Source organism: Hippocampus guttulatus, chromosome 18 (assembly GCF_054856545.1).
Source record: "Hippocampus guttulatus isolate MCC_2025c chromosome 18, RoL_Hgut_1.0, whole genome shotgun sequence".
Taxonomy (NCBI): domain Eukaryota; kingdom Metazoa; phylum Chordata; class Actinopteri; order Syngnathiformes; family Syngnathidae; genus Hippocampus; species Hippocampus guttulatus.
The window spans coordinates 9,524,205-9,544,227 of NC_141278.1; the positions used below are offsets into that span (position 1 = coordinate 9,524,205).

The 20,023-nt window shown below is 44.4% G+C and overlaps 1 protein-coding gene across 2 annotated transcripts; it reads left to right on the forward strand.

The window, feature by feature from the left end:
- Positions 1 to 3,206: 3,206 nt before the first annotated feature.
- On the forward strand, positions 3,207 to 19,978 carry LOC147191101 (ankyrin repeat and IBR domain-containing protein 1-like). Of its 2 annotated transcripts, XM_086136836.1 has the most exons (21): positions 3,207 to 3,476; positions 6,860 to 7,178; positions 8,124 to 8,295; positions 8,363 to 8,494; positions 8,586 to 8,792; positions 8,968 to 9,085; positions 9,161 to 9,381; positions 9,960 to 10,048; positions 10,691 to 10,835; positions 11,119 to 11,279; positions 11,378 to 11,466; positions 11,546 to 11,676; positions 11,757 to 11,891; positions 12,613 to 12,699; positions 12,858 to 12,924; positions 13,278 to 13,423; positions 14,226 to 14,404; positions 14,513 to 14,564; positions 14,738 to 14,794; positions 14,916 to 15,039; positions 16,009 to 19,978. In XM_086136836.1, exons 2-21 carry the CDS (start codon positions 6,991 to 6,993, stop codon positions 17,022 to 17,024), a joined length of 3,516 nt encoding a protein of 1,171 aa, XP_085992962.1. In that variant the 5' UTR covers positions 3,207 to 3,476; positions 6,860 to 6,990; the 3' UTR covers positions 17,025 to 19,978. The 2 variants fall into 2 exon arrangements, with proteins under 2 accessions (XP_085992962.1, XP_085992961.1); XM_086136835.1 differs by having other exon boundaries at positions 8,968 to 9,381.
- Positions 19,979 to 20,023: the final 45 nt, after the last annotated feature.

The following is a 20,023-nucleotide window of genomic DNA, read 5'->3' on the forward strand; positions in this document are numbered from 1 at the left end:
GTGTGCAAGTACAGGCTGGAAGTCCAAATCCTGGCCACGCACGCCTCCAGACGCAAGCAAACTTGAAAAGTGGCTGAGGAGGGCATTTTTTATTTAGTCATTCATTTGTACTGCTCAAATGTAAGTGGGACGGGCGTCTATTCACAGTGGTACCTTGACTTACAAGTCAAATCGATTTTCCCCACTGAAATAAATGGAAATGTCTTTCATCCATTCAGCCTCCCAAACTTAACCAACAATACTGTTTGTAAATTATTCTTTAATAAGAAAAAGTAGTTCATAAAAACTGACAGTCAGGACATAATTAAATAGACGCTCAAGAAAGTAAACCCTTTGCCACTTTTTTTGCTTCAATTCGCTGGACAGTGCGTTGTCCATTCTGGTGTGCATACCTTGGTCATCTGCAGGCCGATAAGGAGATGGCCACAACTGCTCAGTAGGATGGAGCAATAGTCATTCTTTGTTACCAGTAAAGAATATATGCCTGTTAGCACACATTATTACATAAGAGAACGATAATGACTTTTAAACACCCGTTACCCTCCCAAAAATGGGGGTGCGGGGATCTCTTTGTTGTAAAGTTTAAAAAATCCAAAAGAACAAAGTATTGTAAATCTGTCAAATCTTCTGCTTATAATTCTTATGTTTATTGCTGTAGCCGTAGAAGGACCCCCCAGTTTGTTTGTTTTTTTTAATTGACCCCCCCAAAATAAGTTAATCTGAATTGGCATCCCCTCACTGGCTCCCCATTCATTTTAGAGTTATTTTCAATATCCTCTTATTTGTTTTCAAATCTCTGAATGATCTCGCGCCACCTTACCTCTCTGAGCTCATCCGCCCCTACGCACCTGCCCGGCGCCTCAGGTCTGTGGACCAGACTTTATTAGAAGTACCAAGAACTAAACTGAGGCTCAGAGGGGATCCAGCCTTTTCTGTTGCTGGTCCCTCTCTCTGGAATGACCTCCCACTGAACATTCGGCAAGCCTCCTCGCTGCCCATCTTCAAAACCCCCCTCAAAACTCACTTGTATTCTTTGGCATTCGTCTCGGCATGACTTAGATTTGTTCTTGGTTTTACTGTTTGGTGCTTTCTACCGCCTTTATTACCGATTTGTCTTACTGTTTATTGTGCATGTTAAATTGCTCCATGTACAGCACTTTGTATGCAGCGATGGCTGTTTGAAAGTGCTCTATAAATACTGTTGACTCTGACTTGACTTGACTTGAATTTCATTCTGCCAAATATTGGAATCTGCCCCATCCTAAAAAAATCCAAATAGGTTCTAGTTCTCACACCACAACACCAATGCTTCATTAGCCCAAGTATGGAACTTTGCATAGTTTGTTAGCATGAAGTCAAGAGGCCTTTTTTGTTTACGAATTGTCCACTCTCTGCCAACTTACTGCTTGTTGTCAAGTGAGTTGACTTCACTGACTATACTGCACTCTTATCTCAAATTTTTGCTTACAAATCAAAGCAAAGAAAAAAAACCCTAATATGCACAATGACAACATTTTTCAGTCATATCTTATCTCCAGGCACCACTGTGTATCATTTTTCCGTCCGTGGAACTTCCTTATCTGCGTTCCGATCCTGTGCGAGGTTTCCCAGCATGCCTTTCTCACGCTGTAATGTCACACCTGAGTATAAGGTGACACTCAACATGCTCGGGTCATCTTGACACCATTGTGCTGCCGGGCTCCACTTTGTCCCCTTTCATAAGCGTGCAGTATGCTCAACACGCGGGGGGTTGATGCCGGGCCGCATTGTGTGCCAATTAACACCATATGGGAAAGGCAAGCTGCCCAGCAATGACCCTTCGCTCAGCACGTATTTGCGCATTCTTGGCTGACATGCGGATCAGCCGTAAAGGATGAATAAATTCATGTTTGTGTAAAACCTTTATCTTGAGATTTTGTAGCTCTACAAGTGCATTAGTTGCAAATCAATATTCTGATTTACAGTATCTGAATTGTGGCTTTTTAGTACTTGACTGTACAATATGTACTCTGCATATATTTGCATGCCATAGACACTCCCTGAAGAAAACCATTCCCACTGTGCAGAGGGATGCAGCTGTGTTCTACTGCCCCCTATCGTGCCAAACTGACATCCACAAAACTCTGGATGACTTCAATTTTGGATCCGTCGTCCATTCATCCATCCATGATCCAAGCAGAATCACTTGCAGTTGTTTTGGGAACCTTTTATTCACCATGAGCTTTGACGTAATGCAACGTATCATGTAATCATATCACACTGTACAGTTTGTTGTCTCTGTATTTGTATTTGCTTTTATTTCGCGTTATTTTATTCTGCCGTCTGCTGCCAGGTCGGCATTGCAAATGAGCATCTGTTCTCAATTGCCTTATCTGTAGCAATTCAATTAAATAATATAAATTATCTATCTATACAATACTGTACTGTATTGTATCTATCTATCTATCTATCTACAGAGAGAGACAGAGAGAGATTTTTATAGTCAGACCAAACATAGGAGTTTAATACTCACAGGCATATCTGCTTTATCGTCTGCAAAGAATGACTAATATTACTCAGAATTACTGAGTCAAATGTGGCGGTCTTCCTGAATAGATGAATGATATCCCCCCCCCCCTGCCCCCCAGTGGCCACGGCCCTCGTAACAGAAGGAGCAGCACAATGGCCGTTGAATTAAAATGTCAAAAATTTTTATATCTTTATTTTTAATTTAATTATCATTACTGTACGTTCTGCGATTGGTTGGCAATCAGCTCAGGATGTATCCCGCCTACCGCCTGAAGGCCGCTGGGATAGGCTCCAGTGCGCCCTCGTGAAGAGAAGCGGCAATACCATCAAGTGGGATTTTTCTCCTTAAAAAAAAACACATTACAAAAATGTTTGGTTATGTGTGGAACAAAACAAATGGAAGAAAACTGAAATAAGCCTCCAAAAAGCATTTTACAAGATTGGCTCCACCCTCTACCGCCCACCCGAGAAAATGTAAAACATATCTAAAAACATATTTGGGGGGGGGGGGGGGTGTCAATGAATATGTGATTCCGCTGGTGCTGAACCGCCGGTAAGCCGGGGTCTATTGTACCAGTTGCGAGCGTGGCCACGGAAAGAAATAAAACTCGTCCGTCGAGGTGCACTTAGCGTAGAAGAAGAACGTTGACCATACAGGTGGCGGCTCCCGCGCATGCGCCCTCGTCCTTCCCCCTGTGGTCAGTCACAACAACAGTGAACCAAGCGGACCACCGCCAGCAGCTGCCGCAACAACGCACTCCCGTCAACTGCCACTCTCGCCCCTCTACCGGCAGCCACCTCACCGTCGTTGCTCCGCTAACACCGACCGGCCCCGCCGGCCGGCTCGCTTCCTGTGCCTGTGAGAGGATGTTCGAGCGGAGGATCATGTCTTCCGGCGAATGACGGCGCGTTATGACCCAGCGAGAGTGTCCACTACCCCGGCGGAGCAAGTGAAAACGGCGGCAAGCGTGAGTTGATGGCGGCTGTGATTTCACGTCGAAAGGCGAGCGCACCGCCTTAGCATCAGGAAGCTAACTAGCAAGTTGCAGCTCCCGTCTCTTTTCCGTGTTACCTCGCGGGCTTGGTAGCGCACACGGCCGGCCGCCTGGCTTGTTGAACAAAGGCGGGGGGGGGGGGGGGCGCGTGGAGACAAACGCCCCGGGAGAGGCGGTTCACTGTCGGACTTGTGTGACCCGCTTGACCACCACCATCCTGACGAACCCGATTCCTAGCATATGTTGCGACGGTGGTGTTGCTAACGCTACAGCTAAATGAACATGACAACACCATCACGCAAACGAGTCGGTAGCCGTTATTCTTTCGCGTTATGATGCAACCAAGTGACTTGTTTATTGCTTTTGCGGTCATGTGGTCGGTTTGCAACATTCCTTGTGTTCATTAACCGAGCTTGTAACAGCGAGGCTCAGTGCTGATTGACACCTTTCGGGAGGCGTTAATTGAATTAATAGAAGCGTTGTTGTGGTTGTGCGACTGTGCTGCATCACCACGAGTCTTTTAACAGTTCCCTTTTAGCATCCAAACCAATCATTAAAATACGTTGTCAGTGAATGCCAATCAAACGGCACTGTGACGTATATGTGACTTCATCTCCAAAAGCTAAGATCAGCGTTTCCCAACTTTTCTTGGCATATTTTCATTTACACAGTTAAAAAGAGATCTCATACCAACAAAACAATGCCACTAATAGTGAATCCTGAACTCAATTTATTCACAAATGGACATTCTGAGCCCTGTTTAGTTGAACACAAAGCCGCTATTCTGTCGTATGAATGGCAGCGGGCACATACAGCTTCATTATATCTTGTGCCATCTAGTGGAAGTGCACTTAATTTGATTATTTTTTTTGCCCGTCAATATGTATTGTTGACATAGATGAGCTATTGTAAACTATTACCCACAGGAGTAATTCAAATGTGACTTTGTGAGGAGCTATCGGCTCTCTTGATGATGAAGAACAGCAAAATGGAAGATTCATTCCAATGAATGTTCCACTGGCAGGTGGGGCTCCTTGACAAAACATGGTGCTTAAACTGGTTAAGATGATGGGTCCGGATCGCCTTTATCAGCGGCGGAGGTTAATGGCTGATTAATGTAAGGTACCGTAAGTGTAAGCAGCAGTAAAACATGTCAAAACACCGGTTTCTGACCCAAAAAAAAGCAGATAAAAGAAGCTTTTTGCAAGGGTTTTGTGAATCCAAAATCAAGACCGAGAAAGTGATTTTGACAGCAAGATAATTTATTTACAGATATACAACTGGGAAATCTGCAATGAGTGACACCGACTTGCTGCTTTGGTTTGAGTTGTTTGCGGATTTTTTTCCCTTTTTTTTTTTTTGGGAGGGGCATTTTTTATTTTCTTTGGGCAGATTTTTCCAACGTGTTTGTGTTTCTCTCCCTCATAATGAAGGCCCACAACAGTGAATCTGGTAACACGTGCAGTTTGTCCCGAAAGAAACATTGTTAAGCAAATATTTGGCTGTCAGTCAAAAACCCTGCACTGCGAGTCGTTCCCATCCTGACTTAAATGTCGTTTATCAGAAGACAACTCCTCCCCCACCCGTGGGAATCTGGCGGCACCTAGCCAGATTAAGGTTAGCGGGTCAGGTGTAACAATTCTTTGCCAGGTAATGGCGTGCCTGCCCATCCAATTAGCGTCACACAGGAATTCTAATGCCGCTTCCAGCATGTCCAGACTTTCTGCCCTTGTTTAGTGTGCACACACACACACACATACAGACGAGTGAAGTGGACTGGAAGTAAAGCAGACAGGCTGGCCTTTTCACTGTACCCCCGTGCACAAAAAAAACCACTTTCCAAGCATGTTGGGAAAGTTCCGTATGTGTCCCGTCTGGCGCTGGATGAGATTTAGAGGAAGGGGGAGGCCTCAAGAAGAAAAGGGGGCTACATGTAGGCCGCAGCTTTATTCAATCTGGCCTAAAATAGAGGCTCTTTGTAAGAGGCCAGACAGATGGCCGTAGGACGAACACTCTAATGATACCCTCCACGCACGCGCACACAGTGTTGCAGAGAGGTGGGTAGGGCGCCAGGAAATGGCGTGCAAGGCAATGTTTCAAGATGGTGATTATTATGCTCCATGCATGTGACAAGAAGCCTGAGTTTTGTTTTGTTTTTTTTCTCCCTCCCCATCTCCAAATCCTCGCCTGGCTGTTAGCACAAATTGGCACATTTGTGACACAGCTCTTTGTCCCACATTGGTGTTTTTTGTTGAAAAATTACATTTACATAAAAAAAAAGATCAAATATAAAAATGGACTTGCCAGGCATTTCTTAGATTTTTTTTGCGTGTGTAGATTTTAGTATCATTTTAATTAGCCATTTGGCTGATTATTAGCACTTTTAAAATTGGCCAAAATTTTGGGGAGCTTTATATATATTTCAGCCAATTAATCGGTAATCAGTTTTATTCTGCAAAATATCAGAATCTGTCTCAGAAAATTTGAGAGAGAGATCGAGAGCTTGAGGCAATCCAAAATATTTGTACATTTTATTTTTTTGTTATGGGGGGGGGGGACACCTTTAAGCACACATTAGTTTGTACTTACTTTTAACATTTGCTTTAGTTTGTTCTGTTTGGCATATTTATGAAATGTACTTCTAAACGGGAGTGTCACACACTTTGCGATGCCAAAATAGACATTTAACGCAAATAAAAAAAGTTTAAACATTTGATTTGTCTTTTCATACAAAATATGTTGTTCAATTTTGCCAATAATATATTTTTTTTCCTTTTTAATGATAAAATACATTTAAAAAACGAAACTTGCTAAACATTTTTGAAATATTTTGTGTCCATTTTTATATCCTTTAGAAAAAAACTAATTTACACATTTTTCTAGCACAAACGTGTTGGAAGCACCTGTTGCAGGCAGTCAATTTGTGATCTGCTCCATTTAGTCTGGATGAATCCCAACTCAACCACACACACACGATTTGTGTGCACCTAGAGAGTGCAATATATGCAAATCCACTGGCGGTATTGAGCACATGGTACTTTTCATCAATGCCGTGAGAGGAATCGATCGCGTGATTAATTCTCCCCCGTCCCCCCCACACACACCTTTATAATTATTTCTCTTGTCTTTTCTTTTTTTCAATCCCACCCCACCCAGTCTTTCCGGTAGGATAACATGCACAGCTGAGAGGTTGATATGTTTTGTCTGCCGCCTCCATCTTCTATTTTCACCTCGCTCCTTCCTTCGCTGGCTTCTCGCATCCGTCTCATCGTTTTCCAGATCGTCCAACCAGTGACGACGCCCCTTTTGCGCTCTCTCTCTCATTCTCTCTCACTCTCTGTCTGTCGCTTTCTCAGGGCAAGGCAGGACCGCCAAGCCATGTTGGTGTGAGTTGTGAGCTGTTCCTGAGCAGGGGAGGAGGAGGAGGAGGCGGAAGGAGGCAAGGAGTTTGCCACACATCCCGTGTTGGGGGGCCGCCGCCGCCGCCATGGGCAACGCGGCCACCAAGTTCCGGAAGGCGCTGGTGGGCGGTGACGAGGCGCTGGCCTGGCAGCTGTACGAGGGCAATCCGCAGTTCAGGGATGGCCTGGACCCCAACGCCTCGTACGGCGAGCAATACCAGCACAACACGCCGCTGCACTATGTCTGCCGCCATGCCATGACGCGGCTGCTCAGGTGAAAGGCACTTTTTTGCTTTGTGGCTTTTTTGGGGGTGATGGTGGGCTGATGGGTAATCGCCAGCTCTGTATGATGCTTATATTTGAGGGAATGAGAATTAGCAGTTCATGAAAGGTGCAGGTGCCGCGCTCACGTCACCGAATGTTACTTTCGGTGCAACCGGACCATCTCAAAGATAACTTTTTGACTGAATGAAACCATATTTGAAATTTTTCCTAATAAAAGCATTTTATTTGATTTACCAAAAAAAAACCAAATTAGTCCTTCCCACATTTACAAATAATTTTTTAATTCCAATTTCCTGGACAAAAACATATTTAAAAAAACTTAAAACATCCGAAAAGAATTGCCACAGCACATTTTAAAATCATCTTTTTAAAATGTAATGTTGAAAATGAATGTTAGGCTTTTGTCACAATTTTTTCATGAGGCATGACACGTGTTGTTTTTCTTAAAAAGTACATTTAAAAGTCTTTTTTTTTCATCCATTTTGTCCTCATTGATGTCGTGGGTGAGCTAGAACCTTTAAGATTTTTGTCCAAATATTTTTTTGAATTAGAAAACAGTAAAATATATTTTGTATGTGTTTATTTTATTGTTAAGTCTTGTCCCATTGAAAAATGTGAAGACTTATTTTTTTTTTTGTATTACCTCAGATATTTACTCAACTGGAGAGGTTGGTTACCGTTGATGTCGGACATCATAGTCACACACTTTTTTCTCCTTCTTTCTCTGGGGGTAAAAGAAAAAGGCAGCGTCTTTTGAAGGCGTGGCAGATATTTCATCTCGTGGATTTTAGTTTTTCTCGAAAATCATATCACCTTGAGTGTGTCAACTCTCATGTCAATTATCTCGGAGATGCAAAGCAGAAACATCCCCGGTTGCCTAAACTGCGAGCCGTCAATCTCCATGGCTCTTTGCATTTCCTTCTTCCTCGCGCAGGTCCTTCTTGTTCAGCAAGGAGGGGAACCCCAACAAGCGTAACGTGCACAATGAGACGTGCCTCCACGTGCTGTGCCAGGGTCCGCTCATCCTGCTGTTGCCTGAGGGGGCGCTGTCGCCGCGCCTCGCCCGGCCTCAGCGGGACGAGCAGCGACGGGCTGACTGTCTGCAGGTACGGCCGACATAAATAAATCTCAAAACCTGTACGGAACCAAATTTTGAGCGTGTTGTTTTTCCAGATGATCCTAAGCTGGACGGGGGCTCGACTGGAGGGGGGCCAGTACGAGAAGGCCAACGTCAACGCCACCGACAACCGCCGCAGCACCTGTCTGCACTATGCCGCTGCGTCGGGCATGAAGAGCTGCGTGGAGGTGAATTCCTTTGCGTCGGTCGCCAAGTTGCACACTTGTTCATTAGCGAAGCGCGAAGCAGCCCGGCGTTCATTTTGGCCACGTTTTCCAGTTGCTCATCCGGAGCAAGGCGGACCTCTTCATCGAGGACGACGACAAGCTGACGCCTTGCGACTACGCTGAGCGCCACCACCACACCGAGCTGGCCCTCAGCCTGGAGTCGCAGATGGTCTTCTCCTCCTCGCCGGAGTCGCGGCCGCCAGCGCCGCACTCCGATGCGGACGCGCGTGGCGAAATCAAGCTCCTGCCGCACAAAGAGGTGAGCGGAGCGGATGAAAGTCGTAGCAATCGGATCGCGGCTACTCTGACCGAATCGCTCGTTGGTTCGGTGACGACAAGACAGGAAGAGAAAGGGGGAGAGAAATCTTGAAACCAAGACATTTGACTTCATTTTCTGGTATTACGCCAACTCTTTCCTTTCTCTTTTCATGTAGCCTTACGAGGGCCTGAAACTGCAAGACCTTCGCCGGCTGAAGGACATGCTGATCGTAGAGACGGCCGACATGTTGCAAGCACCCCTCTTCACTGCTGAGGCCTTGCTGCGAGCGCACGGTACGCTCCACCCCCCCCCCCCCCCCTTTTTTTTTAACCCCTTTGTGACTGCGCCCAATCGTTTCCCGTCTCCAGATTGGGACAGGGAGAAGCTGCTGGAGGCGTGGATGTCGGACGCTGAGACCTGCTGCCAGCGCTCGGGCGTGGCCATGCCCACGCCGCTGCCCAGCGGGTGCAACGCCTGGGACACCTTGCCCTCGCCACGCACCCCTCGGACGCCTCGCTCGCCCGTCATGCTCACCTTCACCTCCCCCACGGACAGCTGCCTCACGCCCGCCGATGAGGGCCTGGCCACGGTAAGACTCTTGGTGTTTATTTCAAGTGTCTTTCCTTTGGTATTACTGGACGGCCATACAGGAGAAAAAAAATAACACACTCTTGTTTGGGACGTGTAGATTACAGTCAAACCTCGGTTTTCGAACGTCTCTGTTCTCGACCAAATCGGTTTTCGAACAAACCGAGCGCACTCGAATGCGCCACTTGACTCCTCTCGCCTTCCTTACACGAGGAAGTGACGCTTCCTCGGGTAGCGTTCCATTGTCAGCAGACGTGTTCAATAAAATGTTTTTTTTTTTTTTTTTAAAGAGTCTGGTTTCGGTTTTCGAACAGCTTTCTGGAACGGATTATGGTCGAAGACCGACTGTACTTCACTTTATTACACGAACTTTTTTTTTTCCATGTTGCTCTTCAAAACTACAAAAAAACCAAATAAACACTGAACCAAACTGTGATCCACTCTCAATAGTAATTGTATCGAACTGAATTAAAAAAAAACAAAAAAACATTTGCAACGCTAACTCATGAATTTTTTCAAGTCACATGCCCGACACTGGCAAATGCCAACAAACATCCAAACGGTTCCAATTGTGCGCAGTGTGGCATCTGCCTGTGCTCCATCTCCGTTTTTGAGGACCCCGTGGACATGTCCTGTGGCCACGAGTTCTGCCGAGCGTGCTGGGAAGGGTAAGTTACAAATCAACGCTGGCATGTTAAAAAGCTGAGACGGTGACTCTTCTGCCCTAACCATGCGTTTGAGATGAGAGCATGACGTAGACAGCGAGCTAAACATTCCTCCAATAAAAACACAAAGATGAGAGTCCACCGTTTGGTATTTTTATGGAAGTCTTTCTTGTAAAACTGTCCACAAATAGAAACACAATACAAATGTTTGCATAGCATCCAATTATACAAATGAAATGATGTTCGACACTCTTGTAACAGCCCTATTCTCGAATTTATTCAACAAATCTATGGTAAATATCTACAAAGATTAATTGATGAAATACTTACTGTATATATGATGATAAATAACTTGTACAGGAGAGAGTGGTATATACAACTGTGTAAACGTACTTACAGATTGTGCCTGAATGTGTCAAAAGGAGGAGGATGGAAGTGGTTATCGCACCTCTCCACTGTTTCACTCTTATGAATTAAAATGGCCACCCCACTGACTTTATTGGTGGTTCTAACTACTTCCACCACTAGAGGCACTGTACTGAACTGTAATACAACACTTCCATCACTAGGGGCACTGCACTGTAATACGATTACCGGGGGAAGAATAGTGACGCCTTTTAACGTTCCCCTGCCGTTTTATCTCAGGTTCCTGAATATAAAGATCCAGGAAGGTGACGCGCACAACATCTTTTGCCCCGCCTACGAGTGCTACCAGTTGGTGCCCGTGCACGTCATCGAGAGCGTGGTCTCGCGGGAGATGGACCAGCGCTACCTGCAGTTTGATATCAAGGTGCTACCGCAAACAGTTAACATGCTAATTCCAAGGCGTTATTTAAATTAGTTAATTAGACGAATTTTATGTTCAGCAAACTTGACATTTTTGTTCCAGACACACCCGGTGAAACTCTGTCAAATCGAGATGTGAGGAAAAGTTGTTGGCATTCCTTTTAGGGCGTGCTTGACTGCCAACTACAGGGCTGGAATGGAACTGCATTTCCCTTCCGACTCAGGCTGACGGATTTCAGACTGTTTTGTTTCTGTCTAGCGTTCTCAACTTTCTTCCTGGGCTGCAGGCCTTTGTGGAGAACAATCCGGCCATCCGTTGGTGTCCGGCGGCACGCTGTGAGCGGGCGGTGCGTCTCACCCGGCCCGGCCTGGGCGAGAGCGACCCACACGGCTTCCCGCTGCTGCCGTCCCCGGCCGTCGACTGCGGCAAGGGTCACCTCTTCTGCTGGTAAACTCCCATTTCAGCTACGAGATTTGAAGTCAAGACAAGCTCTTCACACTCACCTTTTCCCATTTTGCTGGCAAATCGATGCCCGTGTTGCCTAGGGAGTGCCTCGGCGAGGCCCACGAGCCGTGCGACTGTCACATGTGGAAGAACTGGCTCCAAAAAGTCACCGAGATGAAGCCTGAGGAGCGTAAGTCTCGAGCCGGAGATCGGTGGCGTAGTTTGCAGGTTTGAAATGATTCGAATGCGTGCGTATGTTCCGTTGGCAGTGGCAGGTGTGAGCGAGGCTTACGAGGATGCCGCAAATTGCCTGTGGCTGCTGTCCAACTCCAAGCCCTGTGCCAACTGCAAGTCCCCCATTCAGAAGAACGAGGGTTGCAACCACATGCAGTGTGCCAAGGTGGGCATGTGTGAAGAGAGCAACACGCGCACGCATCTGCAGACACTTTATTTTCTTCCTTTTTAAATTATTATTAACAGTGCAAGTACGACTTCTGCTGGATCTGCCTGGAGGAGTGGAAGAAGCACAGCTCGTCGACGGGCGGTTACTACCGCTGCACGCGCTACGAGGTCATCCAGCAGCTGGAGGAGCAGTCCAAAGAGATGACTGTCGAGGTGCAAACACTCGCTCACCCAAAGAACGAAAAATGAAGTGAAATCGTCAATAACTTTTTATTCTCGGAAAGTGACTATATTACAACTTATTTTCTCGGAGAATATAACTTGCCATCGTAACTTTCCGACGTTCTCCCTCGGTGCAACTTTAATCTTGTAGATTTCGGACTTTTTCATGAAAAAAAAATGAGGTCATATCCGAGGATTACAACTTTTTTTTACCTGAGCATAAATTTCCGTACATCTTTTATCTCGTAGAAGTACAACTTTGTTCCCTCTAAAACTATAACTCGTAAAATTACAACTTTTTTCTTTGGAATAAAATACAACTTCAGTCATGCACTATTCTGACTGCTTGATCAAAGAAAAACAAAAGGCATTTCTCTGACTTCATTCTTGTATTTTATCTCAACATTTTATATACAGTATATGTTGGATATTTAAAAAAAATGTAAAAACAAGATTTGTTGTTATACAAATGTTTTCTCCCAATAGTCTGGTTTTGGCTATGAATATTTGTTAAAAAAATACATTCTCAATTTAACTTTTTTTAAACTCAAGTTTAATGTCGTAAAAATGCACTGAGACTTAAATTGTAAGATATATATATATATATATATACCTGTATATATATTTTTTAGTCTATCAGATTCTTTAAAAAAAAACTGAAAATGAAAGTCCTCTTATATGGTCATGACGTTTCGAAAATGTTTGTTCATAGGCAGAGAAGAAGCACAAAAGCTTCCAGGAGCTCGACCGCTTCATGCACTACTACACCCGATTCAAGAACCACGAGCACAGTTACAAGGTGGCCAACACACACACACACACTTGTAATCAGTAAAGGATTTGATTGCGTATGAAGAAACAAAAACAAAAAAAAAAGCCTACCTGCTTACTCTGTGTGGTGTTTCCTTCTACTTGTCCCGTGTTGATTTTTTTTTTCTTCTTGTTTTTGTTTTTTAGCTGGAGCAGAAACTGCTGAAGACGGCCAAGGAGAAGATGGAGCAGCTGAGCAGAGCCTTCATTAGCCGTAAGTCGTTTTCACTTGAAGTGGAAAGTTGATCTGTTCAACTGCTCACTAAGCTAAAGTGCCCACTCTTAGAAAACTTGGTCTCCGTTTCATTCTGGGGCTGCTTTTCTCCACCCAGCACTGGGTGCCCTGAAGACTGAGAAGTCTCACAACAATCAAGGGAATTCATGACGTGAAGTGTGTGTTGCCCTGTTGTCAGAAAAGCTGATCTTTGTTTTTCTGCCACGTGGGCACAAACGCAAATATTAACTCATTCAGTACCAGTCAATTCTGGGCCAAGTCTGAAAAGACCTTTAAAAACGTCTTTGGGAGTGAATGAGTTAAGGCCCTCTTCCTTTGTGCGTCTGCGCCAGGCGAGGGTGCCACGCCCGACACGCGCTTCATCGAGGACGGCGTGAGCGAGCTGCTGAAGACGCGGCGCGTGCTCAAGTGTTCCTACCCGTACGGCTTCTTCCTGCAGCAGGGCAGCACGCAGAAGGAGATCTTTGAGCTCATGCAGGTACTCCACGCAAAGAGCAAAAAGTCACCTCAAGAATCCTCAAAATGTTCCGATTGCCTTCATTCGTAGTTTAACCCCAAACTATGATCACAAAATCTGTTGAATATAATTTCAAACTCATTGAATGCAAAATAAATGGCTATTTAATGAATTGGAACGCATAAGAAAGGGGATATAAACTCTTTGTTTATTCTTTCCGAATTATGTGATGTTTAATTGTCTTATGTTCAATTTATTAGATTTGTATTTTTCCATCACAGTTCATTTGCCCCCTTAAATAAAATTGATTTGAGTGCAAATTTGGGCCTATTGGCACTGAAAAAAGTTTGAATTTTTTTGTGGATTTTGGGGTCAAGTTTTGCCACGTTTTCACAAGTTAAACGAATACTGAATGCCAAAATACTTTAAAACTTTCACATTTTCCCTCTGAATTTAAATACTTTATTGTTAACGGTGTGGAAAATGGATGCATGGTTTTAAGGGGCAAAAAAAGTTAGTTTATTCTTACTTTTTAATCTTTTTTTTTTTTTTAACAGTTCAGCTTGTTGACTCACTTACGCTAACAACCCAGGCTAAACCAACTTTTTTTTCCCCCGACATACAAAGCTCGGATCTTAATCTAGATCAATCACTTCAACATACTTCTTTGACACAATTTACTGCACCACTTTTCCATTTCGACTCTGAAAACTCTTTTTAGCGGCATCTCCTGGCATCTTGCGTGTTGCGTTTTTTGCGATGTTCCACAGACAGATTCACAAGTGGTAAGTTTTCCACCATTGTGGGTCTTTCTTGCGGCCAGACGGACTTGGAGATGGTGGTGGAAGACCTGGCGCAGAAGGTGAACCGCTCCTACCTAAGGACGCCGTGCCACAAGATCATCAGCGCCGCCCGCCTGGTCCAGCAAAAGCGGCAGGAGTTCTTGGCATCGGTGGCCCGTGGCGTGGCGCCCAACGACTCGCCCGAGCCCATGCGCAGGAAGTAAGGAATGCTCCGGCATTAAAAAAAAAAAAAAAAAAAAAGCAGCAGCAAAACGGATCATGAACAGCCACTTTGATGAAGCATCGCTGATCTTATGCTTTGTTTCAGCTATGCTGGAGGATCGTGGGATTGGGAGTACTTGGGCTTTGCCTCTCCTGAGGTAAAGCGATGGGAGTTGTGCTTCGTTTTTGGGGTTCCGGGTTTGAATGCCATTTTGGATTCTGCTTAGTTGTTTGTCTGCATGGCGACCAAACCAGTCTGATGTTTGAAGTCTATCGCAGAAGATTTCAGCAGGCCTCATGCTAAATGCGGTCACACTTGTGTGTGTCCTAGATGGGGAGTCGACACTCTGTGCTGGGAGCAGGAGACCAAAGAGACCGAGCGTCACAGGTAGGCTTTTATTTGAATTTTTTTTCTTTTCTTGTTTGTGTGGGTTATTTCGTCATTTTTGATGGGGGGTTTTTTTTGTGTGTGTGCAAAATGGATTTACGGTCGGTTTGGTGCTCATCAGGAATTGGCTGACATTCAGTATCGCCGACGGCATCGAGCGCGGCGCAGGGGAGAGATGCTGAATCTGCACAATCTCCGAAGCAGCAGCAACACGCCCGAGAGCAGCAGGAGGAGCGACAGCACAGGTCCGACATATGTCACACTCGTGCGCGCGCACATGCACGCCCACGCAATACTCAACTCGTCTGCCAGAGTGCTTTTCGGGTGATCCTGTTCCACTCCAGGCCATTAGGGAGCAGTAATGTTCGTTATAAGAAGTGCGCACAGTTGGCATCGGCAATTCCAAATTCTAGAAATTGGCAGGCAGGGGTCCTTCCAACCCCTACAAAGGCTTGATGTGTACCGGATTGGCCCGAATATAAGACGCTGTTTTTTGCATTGAAATACGACTGAAAAAGTGGGGGTCGTCTTGTATTCGGGGTCTAGACATTATACCCATTCGTGACGCTAGATGGCGCCAGATATCATTGAAGCGAATGCTGAACTTGACTCCCCAGGCCAAAGCGAACCCCTGTCACGAAGAATAAAAATAAAAATAGCGGTAGCATGAAGAAGAAAAAAAAATAGCGGTAAAAAAGAAAAGAGAAGAAAATAATAGTTTACATATTTAAATTTTCAGATATTAACATTTGAATGAGGCAAAACAACATGCTTTTTCTCTCAAATATATTGTTAATCATTTGTTTCAGATGTACTCTAATTATTTTCTGTATAAAAATTAATTTTGTGTTCAAAAAGTCTTTTTCAAAACTTGAGTCTTGAAAAAGAGGGGGTCGTCTTATAATCAGGGCCGTCATATATTCGGGCCAATATGGTATTTGGACACTGTGTGAGGTCGAGTCGCACCGGAAGTTAAAAAACAAACAAACATTTTATCCTGTCTCATGTTGTGGATTTTTTCCTCAGAGAACTCTTTAAATCTCACAGTTCAACTTTTTCTCTGAAAAATCAGATTTTCTTCTCGCACTACGAAGACTGTGGCTGAAGGCAGTGGCCTAGTTCCACGAGACTGCTCCGTCTCCTCAAAACAGGCTCATATGTGTAACTTATTTCCTTTCTTTCGCTCCAATGTGCTGTTTTTTTCTTTCTTCCAGAAGGCCTTGAGAGGAGTGAGGGCCGGCATCGAGCGCTGGGCTCCCTGGACGAGGACGACCCCAACATCCTGCTGGCCATCCAGCTATCCCTTCAGGAGTCTCGACGAGACCGGGGCCCTGAGCTAGAGCGTAGGCTGCAGGCTCCCCCCGGGGGTCCCGCAGGGGACCCCGGTGACGACCCCCCAGGAGCGACGAGGGGCTCGCTGTCTCTTCCCGACCCTCCACGCCCTCCCCACAGGACAGACTCCTCGTCCTGTTCTTCTGTATCGTCCGCGCCGCAGACCACCACCACCACCTTGCCCCTCCCTCCTCCGCCTCCCCCGCTCAGCGCCGAGCTGCTGAAGCTGGGAGACAGCCTTATGAAATTCGGGAACCCGGTGGCTACCGACTCGGACCCTCAGAGTCACTGCCACGCAAGCACACGTCCGGCCGAGGCCGAACACACTGCCCTCGAGAGTCCGTCCGACTATGCTCTCCGTCGCCCCCCCACCCAGTTGTGCCTGCCGTCTCCGGAGCTCGAACCCGAGCTGCTGCTGCTGTCGCCGATTATCCCGCCGGGGGGTCCTTTCACCCCCAGCGACCCACAGAGCCTGGAGGCCTTGGACCCCACCGCCAGCGCCCAGCTGCTGGACAACATCATGGCCTGGTTCAACCACAACATCACGCCGCAGAACAACCCTCAGAGCCTGGCCCTCATCCCCTCGCCGCCCACCACCGAGAGCGACTCGTCCCCGGATGCGCTCACGGAGGCGGCCCCGGAGGCATTTGCCGCCCAATCCGCCTTCGCCTGGCAGCCCCCAGAGGGACAGCTGGACCCACCACACTCCTGTCCCAGCAGGCCCAGCACGCTGCAGTTGGACAACAGAGCGACCGAGGAGGAGAAAGATGAAGAAAGTGATAGCGGGGCAGCGGACGCGTCTCCTCACACAGACGCCCCCGAAGACTTGGACCTGGTCCTTCAGCTGGAAGAGGACCAGTCCCCGGTAGAGTGGGAGGAGAAAGTCCACTTGGTGTGAGGTAAAAGAAGAGAGCTGCTTTTTACTTTGTGTATTATTCTGAAGATTCTTATTGTCCAATCAAACCTCGGTTCACAAGATTTTCAAACAATTTTTGCTTTGGTTAACAAATGTTCCATGTCTCACATGCAGGTATTTTTGTAATCTTTTTTTTTTGCACGCAATTAGCCCTCATTCTGGCGAACTCAAGATGGCAAATTTGTCTTTGTATTCCTGTTCTTGCTCTGCGGTTTGATGAAATCTTCATAGTAAAGTATTTTTGTTTCTTTCTTTCAAAAAAAAAAAATCATAAAAACAAGATTAAGAAACGTTCTAGGACTGAGAACAGATTCATTCTTTTCGGTGTTTGTGAACTGAGGTTTGACTGTAATTATTGTAATGATGTATCTAACGAGGACGTGAAGCAATGATGTCAAGGGCAGTTTTGTTTTGTTTTTTGTTAATTTGTGTTTAAAAATCAAAGCAAATCACGGCAAAGCTTGCAAAGATGGTCACACAAAGTGCTGCACATTTTGTTTTAATTTATTCCCATTCATCACTTGTCCACATATAATCAGGTATTTATTTGATATGTATTTTTTTAATCTAGAAGTACTTTTCTGGAATCTTAATTTATTTTACTTTTTTTTTTAAACTATAATGAGTATTTCCACTGTTAATATAATGGTTCCTTATACATGGTGGCATCCATTTTGTTTTGTTACCCACTGTGGCGTCCATTTTGTTTGACCTGATACAGTTCCTTGCCTTGGAAAGGCCCACATACGACCAAGAAAGCTCCAATCATGTGAACAGGTGGCGCTCTAACTCCTTAGCCAAAGTCAAAAGCCATTCAAGGAAAAGGCTAAAAAAAAAAAAGGATAATGGTGTTCGATTCCCATCTATACCCAAACAAAACAAAACCTTTAAAACATTTGGTTACATAGCCTAATTTCTGGATATATATATATATATATATATAAAATCTTGAAAATTGAAGTAAGCCATTTCAGGAAAAGACCAAATAACCAATTCAAAACATCAAAACTGAGCTTCTGGTAGTCATGAAAAAACAGCCAGTTCCAATGTTTAAGAAAAACAGTGTTTAAAAAAAAAAAAATATATATATATATATATATATATACAGTATACTTTTTTAATCTTTGTATGACTGTCTTAACACTTTTTTATTCACGTTACCGTGTACAATTTGATTTACCTTAGAAAAGTATACAATGTAAGACAATTCTTCATCCCTGTGTACAGTGCATGCCAAAGCAACAGGTGGCACTGGAACATCGATAATCTTAAAAGCCAATTAGATACCTGAAGAAAGCCATTTCTGGAAAAGACACTGTAACCATAAATCAATGTTACATTACATTACACCGGAAAAATTAAACAATTTTATTATCCACATACAAATACCAATTTGGACAAAACTGTTTTTAAAATGTGAAACATTTCCAAACGTTCATGTTTTTTTTTCCCCCTGTTTGATACCTGTTTTTGTCCCAGGGTAGCATTCGCGTTTGACTTATGTCACCAAATAAGGTTCCACACCTTTATAAAGGTGTCCAAAATTTTAAATCTCCATCTATGTAAACCGTGTATGCCAAAGCAACAGATGGAGCTGTACCTCCTGTAATCAGAGGTTTTGTCTGATTTTAGGCATTTCAAGAAAAGGCACCTAAACGAAGATAACATCGACAATAAACATTTTTTTTAATCTAAACAATTTGCCATTTTTAAAAAAATTGTCTTTGTTTATTTTTCCTGAATTCTTGTATTTGTGTGGACTTGGCCTGAAAAGTGTTTGTTCGGTGGCGTTTCGGTGCTTCAATCCAAACGAACTGCCAATGTTTTTATTTAATCAGGGCCCAACATTGGGGGGGAAACACACAATCCTGCTGTAGCCTTTGGAGCTAGCCCTAGCGTACTGTACAATCAAGAGGGCCTCATTTTTGATACTGGATCTTCAAGCACACTGCCTGGAGGAGACAAACCAGACCCTCTCTTATGTTTGATTTTATTTTTCATTTTTGTCTGCCAACAGATACACTAGTTAGTAATATCACAATTACAACAGGGGCAGCCATTTCCTTTGCCCCTTTTTTTGTGGAGATTAGTGTCCATTTCCTAAGTGCCATCCATCATCTACACAGTTGCCATCAGTGGAGTATTTTGATTGTAGCAATTTTTTTAATGCAGATGTCAATGTTACCATACACTAAAAGACTCTGGAAAAAATGTCAATGCTTTTGGGTTTTGCACATTTAAAAAAAAAAAGCAGTAATATTTCTTTTTGCCCCTGTACTGAAATGATAATGTGCAGTGTGTTGTTAATAGACATACTTTTGTCTGTGTGCCTTTTTTAGGTTAGCTTTAATCATGTTTTGAAACTATTTGTATTGTTGATTTTTTTTTCAATCAGAATTTGCATTTCGACATTGCAGTGGGCTGCGTAAAATTCCTCCACGGGCCCGAGTTGGACACCAGGGACCAATCATGTAGCCTCAAAATGTTTGACGTCAAAATACGATTCAGTCCTTTGATATCCTTTTAATCAAGTTCGGACATTTTGGAATTAGGATGTCAAAATCAATCCGAAATACTGCGTTAATTGCTGTCAACGTTTTGTACAGTGGCTGCAACGCCTTCGAGTGACTGTTTGTCGGTTTGAAAAAAAAAATGTAGGTTAACATTTCATGCCACTTTTTTATTTGGGAAGTGTGACACACACTTGGTCATTTATGATGATTGATTTTCTTTGGCATTTGTGGCATTTGGTGATGGTTTTATTGTGACACCTCAAAGAATAGCAGGAAAGGCATTTTCACGCTTATCTATGATACTTGATACATTCCCACTTGCATCCAAAAGAGTAGTTCTTTAATGTGTGGCTACAAAAAAAAAGTGTCAAATGAAAGTGTGTCAGTGCAAAGTTTACGCTCAATTAAAAAGAAAAAACACTGCTCCGAGATGCTTCAGTGCTTTGCGATTGAAAGGAAAAACATTGT